This window comes from Salmo salar, chromosome ssa26 (assembly GCF_905237065.1).
Source record: "Salmo salar chromosome ssa26, Ssal_v3.1, whole genome shotgun sequence".
Taxonomy (NCBI): Eukaryota; Metazoa; Chordata; class Actinopteri; order Salmoniformes; family Salmonidae; genus Salmo; species Salmo salar.
In genome coordinates this window covers 34,580,510-34,595,159 of record NC_059467.1, presented here as the reverse complement: position 1 = coordinate 34,595,159, position 14,650 = coordinate 34,580,510, and the positions used below count along the sequence as shown (strand labels likewise).

Sequence of the window (14,650 nt, the reverse complement as noted above, 5' to 3'; positions counted from 1 at the left end):
CAGAGAGAGAGAGAAGAGGAATATACTGTTCAGAGAGAGAAGAGGGGAGAGGTAAATGGGAGGGAGAGCGATAAAATGACTGTACAACTAGAGAGAAGGGAAGGCGGTGTAAAGAGATGGAGAGAGGCATTGAGGGAAGGAATGAGGACATACGAGCACATTTCTTATGTTGACGGCTGGGGAACCATAACGCGTTGCAACAACTATACTGTAGAACTAGAGAAGATTAGAGACGGAGGGCTGTCAATACAGTAACTCAGTCAGAAAGGTATGATTTAACACACATTCACGTCTTCTCTTCCTCTACTGCCACTAAACAGCCCTCCATTCACCAATACTTCTCCACATAGCAGGCTCTAACTACACCGTTAAATACTGTAGTTACAGGCCCTTTCACAGCAGACAGTGGATCTAAAATTAATCCCTTGGTTTACACTAACTCACTAAAACAAACAATTGAAAATATATTCATGAGAGCATAACATGCAGCATAGTGGTTAGCTGTATGTTCATTACATGTAAACACTGGCAGATGAAACAACATGCAGCATAGTGGTTAGCTGTATGTTCATTACATGTAAACACTGGCAGATGAAACAACATGCAGCATAGTGGTTAGCTGTATGTTCATTACATGTAAACACTGGCAGATGAAACAACATGCAGCATAGTGGTTAGCTGTATGTTCATTACATGTAAACACTGGCAGATGAAACAACATGCAGCATAGTGGTTAGCTGTATGTTCATTACATGTAAACACTGGCAGATGAAACAACATGCAGCATAGTGGTTAGCTGTATGTTCATTACATGTAAACACTGGCAGATGAAACAACATGCAGCATAGTGGTTAGCTGTATGTTCATTACATGTAAACACTGGCAGATGAAACAACATGCAGCATAGTGGTTAGCTGTATGTTCATTACATGTAAACACTGGCAGATGAAACAACATGCAGCATAGTGGTTAGCTGTATGTTCATTACATGTAAACACTGGCAGATGAAACAACATGCAGCTTAGTGGTTAGCTGTATGTTCATTACATGTAAACACTGGCAATTGAAAGCCAAATAGCAGTAGACAATAGAATAGTATGTATTGATGTTCTTGTACATGCCTGCAAGACGGTGCATTTAACCCTCTAAAATCCATAGGGTATCAAAGACCTATGTACATTGGACTCAGCAGGAGGGCAGTACACAACACACAGATGGGACCTAGCCCCAGCAGAGTTATGGGAAGACATGGTTGGCTGGAGCTGTGTGTGTGTGTGTGTGTGTGTGTGTGTGTGTGTGTGTGTGTGTGTGTGTCCTGCCCTCGCTCCGCTCTAAAAAGACCAGTTTTGTGTACGAGCACCAGGCACCAACTCTTCCCCACTGAGGGGAGGGCAAATAACACGAATAGCAGCGGCTTGAGAGAAATAACACAGAAATAAGGTGGTAAATAAAGTGTGGTTGTGGAGTGAGTATACTGTAGTGAAGGGACGAGGATTTAGACCACTACATTGTTTTAAGGAGTGGTCTCTCAGCTGTACTAAGGAGTGGTCTCTCAGCTGTACTAAGGAGTGGTCTCTCAGCTGTACTAAGGAGTGGTCTCTCAGCTGTACTAAGGAGTGGTCTCTCAGCTGTACTAAGGAGTGGTCTCTCAGCTGTACTAAGGAGTGGTCTCTCAGCTGTACTAAGGAGTGGTCTCTCAGCTGTACTAAGGAGTGGTCTCTCAGCTGTACTAAGGAGTGGTCTCTCAGCTGTACTAAGGAGTGGTCTCTCAGCTGTACTAAGGAATGGTCTCTCAGCTGTACTAAGGAATGGTCTCTCAGCTGTACTAAGGAATGGTCTCTCAGCTGTACTAAGGAATGGTCTCTCAGCTGTACTAAGGAATGGTCTCTCAGCTGTACTAAGGAATGGTCTCTCAGCTGTACTAAGGAATGGTCTCTCAGCTGTACTAAGGAATGGTCTCTCAGCTGTACATCTCTCTGGTTCAGCGTTGGTCTGTGCTGCTAGGTCAGGTATATACAGGGTAGATCTCCCAGTAGACTCATGTATCATCTATCCAAACCTCTCCTTAAATGTTAAAGGGAGGTCGGCCCCTCCTCCACAATTACTGCTGATACATGTAGAGGGTGCATGGGTAGGCTAAACACACACAAAAAGGGGAAGGCAAACTGGTCCTCATCTTACACTTTCCCACATTCTAACAGTCACAAGTACACAACAAAAATGATGAGTGTTAGGCTGTCAGTTCACAGGGCCAGCTTGCAGGCTTAAGATGACAGAGGGAAGTTCTTCAATTCAGGGTTAGGAGCTGGTTTACCAAGGTTGTGTTCATTAGGGCACAACAGAAACATTTTTAAACAGAAAACTAAAATGATCGTTTCTTATTGGACAAGTCCATGTTGATCCCGCCCTGTTTCAATACATTTTCTTCCATTTGGTGCCTAGTGAACACGACCCAATCGCGCTTTGTGCATTTGGATTACTGGACTAAACGCGCAAACAAAACAGAGGTATTTGGACATAAAGATTAACTTTATCGAACAAAACGAACATTTATTGTCCAACATGGAGACCTGGGAGTGCCATCAGATGAAGATCATCAAAGGTAAGTGATTAATTTTAATGCTATTTCTGACTTTTGTGACACCTCTCCTTGGTTGGAAAATGGCTGTATGGTTTTTGTGGCTAGGCGCTGACCTAACATAATCGCATGGTGTGCTTTAGACGTAAAGCCTTTTTGAAATCAGACACAGTGGCTGGATTAACAAGAAGTTTATCTTTAAAATGGTTTAATACTTGAGGAATTTTAATTATGAGATTTGTTGTTTGAATTTGGCACCCTGCAATTTCACTGGCTGTTGGCGAGGTGGGACGCTCACGTCCCGAACGATCCCAGAGAGATTAAACAAGTCCCCTTTTCAATTAGCTTTGTTTTTGTTCAATGTAGTTTAGTCGTGCTACTGTAGCATGTGTACAGTTGAACTGTAAGTATCCATTTGACATGTCTATACAGACTAACATAACTAATGATATGGTATTCTGGCCACAGGTTGCCTAGTGGTCAGAGCATTGGTTATGAGCGTTAGGACAGTAACCCAAAAGGTTGTTTGTTCGAATCCCCGAGCCAGCAAGGCCGTTCTGCCCTTGAACAAGGCAGTTAACCACCAACAACAACCGCCCCCTGGGCGCCGATGACGTGGATTAAGGCATCCCGCCACACCTCTCTGATTCAGAGGGGTTGGGTTAAATGAGGAAGACATTACTGTTGAACGCATTCAGCTGTACACCTGACTAACGTTAGACATCAGCCTTCTTTTCTTTATATCCAAGGGGAACCCTCTTACAGAGCGTCTTCACCACTTTACCCTAGAAGCTGACTGCTAACTACTCTCTCCAGATGTAGTATCAGATTGAATTGGAGGCAGAGAAAGCTCAGCCAGCCCCTCATGTAAACCAATAAATAACATGCAGGAAAGTCCATTCCCACAGAGAGAGAAAGGGAGAGAACAGAAGTTGAAGAGGAAAAAACAGGTTGACATGGTTGTTGTGTCATAAAGAGAAGAACAAACAGTAGTACTGTACTCCTGAATCAAAGTCCTGAACAACTCTTCAAAAAACCTGCAGCCGTAGGCCTATTTCACACAGTGTGTCTACATCTATTGGTCAGTTGTCACTGGCCACCTAGGAAATTCCTCAAATAGTCAAATATCTCCTCTGATACCATAATCTACAGGCAGAACTGACAGCTATAGAACTAAACACTGCAATGCATGGAAATGACTGGTACCGATAACAAAGTCCTTATTTGCATATATGGAGAGATAGGAGTGAGAGCGAGACAGAGAGTAATTACTCACATGTCCACATACAGTGTGTGCATATCTGTGTACCTGTGTGAGAAGCATCCCGTCATACCACACATTCCATGAGCATAAGCTCCAAGCAATCCATGCCTCCAGGCTGAGGTGTTTACAAGCTAATAGTTCTCACCTGGTTGCCTGTCTGCCGCTCTCGTTCACCTGACACTCACTTTCTCGCTCTCTCTATGAGTGTCCCAAATGGCACCATATTCCCTACATTAGTGCACTACTTTGACCAGAGCCAGCATGACACTGTACAACAGGCACCTGACTATCAGGAGCTGGATGTATCAGTATATATATAACGAGAGCAGTCCAGTCTCTGTCCTGGGAGTCAACACGGGACTTCCTGCACTTCACAGAACATCACAATTCACACTCACTTAGCAGCGTTGTAACTTCTAACCAATCGCCTCAACAAACTATAGTCTTGGTTTAGCAAGGGTGACACCACTTTAATTCTCAGGCAGGGTGACGTCACCGCACAACGCTCATTCTGGTGCTAGGCTAACCAGCTAGCGATACCTCATCTGCTAAAGATACTGTAGGGACGGAACTGCATGAGAACCACAGACAACTTCAGAGGTGTTTGGAAAACGCTGTATGTAGACTTAACATAGGGCCAATGCTAACCATGACATAAGGCTCTTCTCACCTCTTCAGCAATATATTTGTCAAGCCATGTTTAGAGAACTACTAGACAGTGGTAAAACACAGGAGAGGAGGAAGACCCAACAGACCATTGTACCACTGCCGTTTTATCTTCACAACATACAGTCAAACAAACTCACAGCGGAACCCGTTGCTATGACAGCCAGGGGTTTCTGTGGCAACAGCGGAAGATACTAAACTCAACAGGGAGTTAGTCACTTCCTGTCTCGTTCACTCCTTCCTCTTCTGAGTGTGAGTCCACTGGGGGACCTAGGGGATGGGTGTGTGTGTGTGTGTGTGTGTGTCAGAGCCCTCTCAACCTTGGCCACTAGCGACTCTAGGCATCATTAACCTGTAGGCCTGATCACCACAACAGACAAAACACACTTATTTTCAATACTTCTACAATATCAAACACTTCAAACATCACATGACAGTGAGCAGGTATTAATGAATGAGTACCGCATGTTAGTTCTGGTACCGCATGTTAGTTCTGGTACCGCATGTTAGTTCTGGTACCGCATGTCAGTTCTGGTACCGCATGTCAGTTCTGGTACCGCATGTTAGTTCTGGTACCGCATGTTAGTTCTGGTACCGCATGTTAGTTCTGGTACCACATGTTATACAGGGAGAAAGTAAACAGCACATCCAATTCAGAAACTGCAGCATTGCAAGCAGGATTCAACACACATACAAAAACCTCAACCTCAAGAGGGGTTGCTAATACACATAGCAGAGTGATAATGACCACCAAATAAAGCAGTCCAAAAATGATATGAGATAACTAGGGAGCACTATGACTGAAATGGACATAAAAACATGTCTAACCTTACAGAAGTTAACCTTTGATAAAATACTGACATCTGTACTACCAGGTCAGCTTAACAGGTATTCAGGTGCTTCATATGGTGGAACGGAACTGGGATATTCACACACACTTTTACCCTGCATGACCGTTCATTAAACCTTGTTTTAATCTACAACACTATTAAGCTTTTCTATTCAAGATCACATTGCCAACCATTGTTGATCTCAGCAGTATGTGAGAATTCCAACTATCTGTTCCTCAACAAAAGAATAACAAGGCAATTAAAGTCTATACACGGAAGTCCGATAGAGACTAGTTCACCCACATGTTATGACACTGATGTAAAGCCCATGCCAGCAATTACAACAAACACCATTGCAATAGCTGAGATGCAACAGTGGAGCTAGAATACGAAACAGGGCCCCTGTTTCCTTATGGGGCCCCAGACTCCCTAAGAACACTTCTGTATTCTCTCACTTTGGAAGTGTGGATCAACGGCAGACTATTTGCATTCTCTGTCCTTCACGGACTGTGGTGAGATCCATTTCCTTTCCTACTGCGGGTTGAAATCTCCCCAGGTACATATCCGGCAGAATTTGTATTTGTCTGCTTTTATTCATTTTTATACCAGCCAAAAGAAAAGGCAATTACCAATGAAAAACACACTCTTACCGTTTAGCCTCCTCGAGATGACAGAGGTACTCGTAGGCCATGTTCTGCTGCCTCCTCTCATCCATCTCCTCTGCTGTGAGGCGCTCCACACCATCCAGAACGGCTGGAAAACAACACTCACTAGGTGAATACTAGCTCGCTCATAACAGCGTAGCTGTACAAGAAACTCAATGTACAAACATACACAGTACACACACTGAGTTGAGTCTAGCTCACACTCAGATTTATAGTAAACACACACGGATTAGCAGACACACAAACAAACACGTAGGGAAGATTAACAAAATAAAATGCAAGAACCTTCAAATGAACAGTGAGACAGAGACTTCTCTCATTCTGCATGTAGGAGGGTAGAGACTGTCCCATCCATCCTGAATATCACAACTGACATAGTTGTGTTGGCCACCATCATAAGCAGAAAGATGTAAACAGTCTCAAGAAATCGTGTGTTCATTCATTGACAGGCTGATTCAGCTCAGCTGTCATGTTGAACGGTCCTCAGTGCTAGGCTACCCCATCCCCTCCCAGGCTGGTTAGAACTTGGCCTCACCGCCAGCTCCACATAATCAGATGATTCAAGGGTTACTGATCAGGGAGGCCAACTTACCTCTAGTCACTCACTACACAGTAGGTAAACGTAGGCTAGGTAAATGTAGGCTAGCTTATGCAAACTTTGTTTAAACACCTCCAGCGTTTGACATTTTTCATTTCTGTGGAAAATGTCTTTATCACGTCAAGTGATCCAGAAAATACACCAAATGAAATGCCTGGGCGTTCTTTCAAAGAACTCGGAAGAGACAGTAATAAATCGAACCTATTCTGCAGGTAAACAAAGCTCGTAGCTCACAATTCTGTGGTCTAGGCTAGGGCCAAGCCCGCTGGTTCCCAACCTTTTTCGGTTACTCTACCACCAACTGAATTTCTCTCTGCCAGGAGAACCCCTGAAGTACCCCCTCGTGTGCATTTTACCAGTAGACCTATGGTCTCATGAGTCTACTCAAGTACCCCCTGTGGATAGGCCAAGTACCAGCAGGGGTCTAAGTACCCCTGGTTGGGATCCACTGGCCTAGGCTACAGAGACCTGCATGGTAATGTTGCTTAAAGTATATTTTTAGAGCTGGGAGGGAGAGAAAATAAAGTGTGCACGAGCACTCGCATTACAAGAGCTAATTGTTTCAGGCTCCTTCTGGTGATGTCTAGGCCTTCTGAATAACAAGCATATCCATTATAACCTAGGCTGTGTGACCATTAGAGAATGGAAAAGTCTAAAAATTGTCACTTACAATTTCCAGGATTTTATTCTACTGACTATGATTAAAATTATTATTATTGAGTGGCCTTAAATCTCACTTATTAGCCTAGTAAATTTGTCAAACAACTTGGTAATTTACATTGGCAGTAATCTTGAAAGCAGTTGACAAGCCAGTACAGTGGTCTGGTTACCACTTAGGCCAAGACTACTGACTGCCTCAGGAAAGTCTAGTTCACTAATAACAAATTACATTTGTAAAACACTTCTCATTACAGAATCATTTCAAAGTGCATAAAATCACAAATGTAAACCAATACAAAAATTCTATAATTATTTTATAAAATATAATTGAAAAAGACAATATCTGAATGTAAATGTTTTTATTAAGATCAATGGCTACTAGTTTACATATCAATAGACTATAGCAGGCCATCAATAGATTCCGATGAATCGACCACGTAAACCACTCAACTATTGCATCGTCTTGCTACTTCAGATTCCCTATAAGAACACAGTGTAGCGCCTTATCCTTTACTGTGAAAAATGCAAACATGTCAAAATTCAATGAGTTGGTGCTATACAGGATCCTACCAGACGTCCCTACCTTAAACTGAACCCCTACCTTTACCCTTGACTAAACCTAACCATTTGAAAGTCTATTACTGGATAAGAGTGTCTGCTAAATGACTTAAATGTAAATGTAAATTAATCAATGACGTCCCAAGGATCCCGGATTGCATCGACCAAATTCAATGTAGGCTCATTTAATTCGATGTAGCCACGTAAAATTGCAATATTGTAGCCGATGTAGATGAAAACGCGGAAGTCACAGCCTACCTACCACGCTGTCAAAAGCCAAACCAAAGTTAAATATATGAATATAGATAGAAAAAAAAACGCCTGTGAAAATGTATGTATTGATTAAAACAATTAACTAAATTGTTAAACTTCTGTAAACGGAGGTAAAATATGATCAAGGTGAGCGAGCAGGAAAAGTTTAGATACTCACACCCATATCTCGGCCGAAGCCCGTCTGCCTCGTCTGAGGTTGACATATTCTCTGAATAAGTGTTATAATCCTCACTCCCCGGGTTGACGAGGTCAAGTTGTAGTAGTTGAGATGATAGCCTACAGTTCCGTCCAGTTCTCTTTGCGGGCTATATAATTGAAAAAGTCGGGAAGGCGCTCTCGGCCCCCTTGTTGCTCCACTGCACGGTTTGAGTCGAGAGCTGAGACTTTTTTTCTTCTTCAAACCTAACTGATGTCACTGGGGAGTGTTCCTTCCTAAATCCTAAAGTATGCGTTCGAGGAAACACCCATCAGCAGCCACTCGGCGAAACTGCAGGCGCAGCGCCCTCTGCTGCCTACTACAGGCACTGAAATAACCTTCCTAATGGCACGCCACGCTACGATGAAATTAACCCGACAATGATTAAACTAAAAAAAAAAAAAGAAACGTACCCTTTTCAGGACCCTGTCTTTCAAAGATAATTTGTAAAAATCCAAATGAATTCACAGATGTTCATTCTAAAGGGTTTAAACACTGTTTCCCATGCTTGTTCAATGAACCATAAACAATTAATGAACATGCACCTGTGGAACGGTCATTAAGACACTAACAGCTTGCAGACGGTAGGCAATTAAGGTCACAGTTATGAAAACTTAGGACACTAAAGAGGCCTTTCTACTGACTCTGAAAAACACCAAAAGAAAGATGCCCAGGGTCCCTGCTCATCTGCGTGAACGTGCCTTAGGCATGCTGCAAAGAGGCTTGAGGACTGCAGATGTGGCCAGGGCAATAAATTACAATGTCCGTACTGTGAGACGCCTAAGACAGCGCTCCAGGGACACAGGACGGACAACTGATCGTCCTCGCAGCGGCAGACCGTGTGTAACAACACCTGCACAGGATCGGTACATCCGAACATCACACCTGCAGACAGGTACAGGATGGCAACAACAACTGCCCGAGTTACACCAGGAACGCACAATCCCTCCATCAGTGCTCAGACTGTCCGCAATAGGCTGAGAGAGACTGGACTGAGGGCTTGTAGGCCTGTTGTAAGGCAGGTCCTCACCAGACATCACCGGCAACAACATTGCCTATGGGCACAAACCCACCGTCGCTGGACCAGACAGGACTGGCAAAAAGTGCTCTTCACTGACGAGTCGCGGTTTTGTCTCACCAGGGGTGATGGTCGGATTCGCGTTTATCGTCGAAGGAATGAGAGTTACACCGAGGCCTGTACTCTGGAGCGGGATCGATTTGGAGGTGGAGGGTCAGTCATGGTCTGGGGCAGTGTGTCACAGCATCATCGGACTGAGCTTATTGTCATTGAAGGCAATCTCAATGCTGTGCGTTACAGGGAAGACATCCTCCTCCCTCATGTGGTACCCTTCCTGCAGGCTCATCCTGACATGACCCTCCAGCATGACAATGCCACCAGCCATACTGTTCGTTCTGTGCGTGATTTCCTGCAAGACAGGAATGTCAGTGTTCTGCCATGGCCAGTGAAGAGCCCGGATCTCAATCCCATTGAGCACGTCTGGGACCTGTTGGATCGGAGGGTGAGGGCTAGGGCCATTCCCCCAAGAAATGTCCGGGAACTTGCAGGTGACTTGGTGGAAGAGTGGGGTAACATCTCACAGCAAGAACTGGCAAATCTGGTGCAGTCCATGAGGAGGAGATGCACTGCATTACTTAAGGCAGCTGGTGGCCACACCAGATACTGACTGTTACTTTTGATTTTGACCTCCCCTTTGTTCAGGGACACATTATTCAATTTCTGTTAGTCACACGTCTGTGGAACTTGTTCAGTTTATGTCTCAGTTGTTGAATCTTGTTATGTTCATACAAATATTTACACATGTTAAGTTTGCTGAAAATAAACGCAGTTGACCGTGAGAGGACATTTCTTTTTTTGCTGAGTTTAGAAGGTGAGCGTTTCTTCTGACCGTTCAGTTCTGTGACCCACCTATACTTCTTCACTTTTCTAGTGACCCAGATCCAAGTAAACAAAACCAATATTTCTAGCCAGTACTCCGACGTAAGCTTAGACTCAAACGGTATCAACCACAGCCTATTTGTCTCTACCCTACATTTGGTAAATGCTGTTCTAAGACTACTGAGTTTTCTACTTGACATTATTCCCTGGGAATACAGTTGAGCAATATGTCTCTACAATGAAAACAAGCAATGAGCTGCAACACAGTTCAAAGGTGGTTATCTACTGCAGAATAGATAAGAGGTCGTTGTTAGATACAGTTGAAGTCGGAAGTTTACATACACCTTAGCCAAATACATTTAAACTCAGTTTTTCACAATTCCTGACATTTAATCCTAGTAAAAATTCCCTGTCTTAGGTCAGTTAGGATCACCACTTCATTTTAAGAATGTGAAATGTCAGAATAATAGTAGAGAGAATGATTTATTTCAGCTTTTATTTCTGTCATCAAATTCCCAGTGGGTCAGAAGTTTACATACACTCAATTAGTATTTGGTAGCATTGCCTTTAAATTGATTAACTTGGGTCAAACGTTTCAGGAAGACTTCCACAAGCTTCCCACAATAAGTTGGGTGAATTTTGGCCCACTCCTCCTGACAGAGCTGGTGTAACTGAGTCAGGTTTGTAGGCCTCCTTCCTCGCACATGCTTTTTCAGTTCTGCCCACACATTTTCTATAGGCTTGAGATCAGGGCTTTGTGATGGCCACTCCAATACCTTGACTTTGTTGTCCCTAAGCCATTTTGCCACAACTTTGGAAGTATGCTTGGGGTGATTGTCCATTTGGAAGACCCATTTGAGACCAAGCTTTAACTTCCTGACTGATGTCTTGAGATGTTGCTTCAATATATCCACATCATTTTCCTTCCTCATGATGCCAACTATTTTGTGAAGTGCACCAGTCCCTCCTGCAGCAAAGCACCCCCACAACATGATGCTGCCACCCCCGTGCTTCATGGTTGGGATGGTGTTCTTCAGCTTGCAAGCGTCCCCCTTTTTCCTCCAAACATAACAATGAATTATGGCCAAATAGTTATATTTTTGTTTCATTAGACCAGAGGAGATTTCTCCAAAAACTATGATCTTTGTCCCCATGCGCAGTTGCAAAACATAGTCTGGCTTTTTTATGGTGGTTTTGGAGCAGTGGCTTCTTCCTTGCTGAGTGGCCTTTCAGGTTATCTCAATATAGGGCTCGTTCTACTGTGGATATAGATACTTTTGTACCTGTTTCCTCCAGCATCATCACAAGGTCCTTTGCTGTTGTTCTGGGATTGATTTGCACTTTTCGCACCAAAGTACGATCATCTCTAGGAGACAGAACATGTCTCCTTCCTGAGCGGTATGACGGCTGCGTGGTCCCATGGTGTTTATACTTGCGTACTATTGTTTGTACAGATGAACGTGGTACCTTCAGGCATTTGGAAATTGCTCCCAAGGATGAACCAGACTTGTGGAGGTCTACAATTTTTTTCTGATGTCTTGGCTGATTTCTTTAGATTTTTTTCCCATGATGTCAAGCAAAGAGGCACTGAGTTTGAAGGTAGGCCTTGAAATACATCCACAGGTACACCTCCAATTGACTCAAATGATGTCAATTAGCCTATCAGAAGCTTCTAAAGCCATGACATCATTTTCTGGAATTTTCCAAGCTGTTTAAAAGGCACAGGCAACTTAGTGTATGTAAACTTCTGACCCACTGGAATTGTGATACAGTGAATTATAAGTGAAATAATCTGTATGACAACAATTGTTGGAAAAATTAATTGTGACCTGCACAAAGTAGATGCTCTAACCGACTTCCAAAACTATAGTTGGTTAACAAGAAATTTGTGGAGTGGTGGAAAAATGAGTTTTAATGACTCCAACCTAAGTATATGTAAACTTCCGACTTCAACTGTAGATAAAGACACAGGAACAACACCATTAAGTTCACTGGAGTCCTCTTTTTAAGAAATTGCAAACCATTTCCATAATGTGTCCAGAGAGACTCTGGGTGAGCCAGTTACAGCCACTAACACACTGATGAAGGCTCAGGCAGGTTATATTCATGTGAGTATTGGACATTGTGCTGAGGTGTATCATATCACACACCTTTAAGCCAGGGAATCAACAGGAGATGACTGGACTAGAACAGATGAGTGTTTCTCTATAATGCCCCAGTGGATGTGTGTGTGTGTGTAATGGCTCTGTATTATGTCCTGTATTATGTGTTATGTATGGTAAGTGGTTTTATGCAACTGTTTATGACGTAAATTCTGCGCTTCTCTTTGTGTAAACTGTGAGCAATAATTTATAAAGTTAAAGTCAAAGAGGAATTAAGCTTTTATATTATCATTATTATTATTATTATTATATTAGCTTCAGTTTTAGAACATTTTCCTTCTCTATTTCACTGTATAATAATGGACAAAATAAGAAGCTATGGGATGCAAGTGTAACGTGTGGGATTTGAACCCACCAGTTCAAATAACACAATTAAGAGTCATCCTTCAAACCATTCAAGATGCATTGAAGACTGGAGTTCCTCGCTATGGGTCTTGCAACCCAGCTAAATTACCTTACAGGCGGGGCTACTCGCTAGTATAAATGCAGAGGTCCGGCAGTCCGTTGCACATTTACTCACTCTGAACTTCCGACCCTCCACTTCGATCCCCTGCGCTCTCTTATGGCCGCCACGACTGCACAGCATTTACCACGCACCGCATCAGAAGCATGGATAGCTCAGGAGTGCTGCTCCGACTGCTGTGCATCGGGCTGACGTCACATGAAGTTTCCGCAGAGGACTTTGGCGGGCAGAACTCTGCCGCGGCCGCAGAGAAAGAACTTGTAAGTTCATATAGGGAATCACTTTTGTTGTTTCAGGCTACCCTAGCATGTTGGTCCTGTTCTATATATTCATGCACTACAGGTTCTACATTTAATATCTAAATCTAAGTCAATATAATTCGAAATATAAATGCAATCTAAATGTTTGCTCACGATTGGATTATGGGCAACATAACCTTATTCAGCAGTTCGTCCTGATAAAGGCGTCCTTGAGAATCCGATGTATCCATCAGTTTTATCCATGGTTGAACACAGGGATGGAGCGAAAGATTTTGTCCACTGGCCAGCCGGGCTAGTAAAGCAACATTTATACTAGCCTGTCTGAAAAGTACCGGCCTCGCTCTAGCTGGCTATCTTAATTCATGTCCATCCCTGGTTGAACCCCTGGAACATGTCCCTAAATGTCAAATGAATGACACCTGAAGAGATAAAGTTCCACTAGAGGATCTTCTGGAAACAAAATTATAGCCTCTATAACACTGACATTTTCATTAGGTAGTACATAAACTCATGGGGAAATTGCACTCATATAGGAGTATAGATTTTAAACCCCCCCTTCAGAAAAGCAATGACCGATTCCATTGACCCTGTTTCCTTCACGTGTCACAGGTGGGTGCGATGGAGGCTCTTCTAGTGAAGATGCAGAACCATCTGCCTTCCAATGAGAAGAGAGGCATGATCCCTCCTGTGAGTCCTAAGAGGTTCCTGTTTTAAACTAATAACTTTTACCAATGTTATTTCTGACCAAATGGAGGCTATGACTGCATTTAAAATCAGCAGTACTTTTCAAGGATCAAAGGGGTGTTATAAACTGGGTGGTTCGAGCCCTGAATGCTGATTGGCTGAAAGCTGTGGTATATCAGACCATTGGTCTGACAAAACATTTATTTGTACTGCTCTAATTAAGTTGGTAACCAGTTTATAATAGCAATAAGGCAACTCCCGGGTTTGTGATATATGGCCAATATACTACGGCTAAGGGCTGTGTCCAGGCACTCTGCATTGCGTTGTGCTTTAGAACAGCCCTTAACCATGGTATACTGGCCATATACCACACCCCCTCGGGACTTATTGCTGAAATATATTATAGGAGTTTATTTATTTGGAACAAAATGTGGATGCCTGTTATTAAAGGGGAAGTTTAGGATTGAACAACTTTATGTTAGATAGTTCCTCACCCTGAAAGTAGTCCATGGTTTGGTTTTCTTTAAATATTCCCTATTTAAGCAAACTTTAGCCACCACAAGCTAACAATCAATAATAGTGGCATGTGAGCTGGTTATTTTTTTGTAATGGCCAAATCACCTGAAATCAACTAAAATCAACTCCATATTTTATTTGATGTTACAGGCATTTGGCTTTTTTTGTAAAATCCTGAACGTCCCATTTAAGCCCCCCATGTTTCTCCCACAGTATTACAGTCTGTGCACCATTTCAATGCAGTTCAATTGAAAGTTTTTGTAAAACCAATTAACGAGTATAAGTTGTCAGTATAATTAAATGCAAGCGGAGAAATGCCAACAGCCTTTGATTTGAGTGCAATTATACAGCCTATTCAAGATAGCGTCCCTAAGTCTAAT

General features: G+C 42.9%; 1 protein-coding gene across 1 annotated transcript in view; it reads right to left on the bottom strand.

The window, feature by feature from the left end:
- The window catches only part of iqgap1 (IQ motif containing GTPase activating protein 1), a 72,883-nt gene extending 64,341 nt beyond the window's left edge, over window positions 1–8,542 (bottom strand). The window contains exons 1-2 of the mRNA XM_014127578.2: window positions 8,250–8,542; window positions 5,989–6,091 (exon numbers count right to left, since the gene is read on the bottom strand). Coding sequence (XP_013983053.1) covers window positions 5,989–6,091; window positions 8,250–8,295 — 149 coding nt within the window. The 5' untranslated portion in view covers window positions 8,296–8,542. The remainder of the gene's footprint in view (window positions 1–5,988; window positions 6,092–8,249) is intronic.
- Window positions 8,543–14,650: the final 6,108 nt, after the last annotated feature.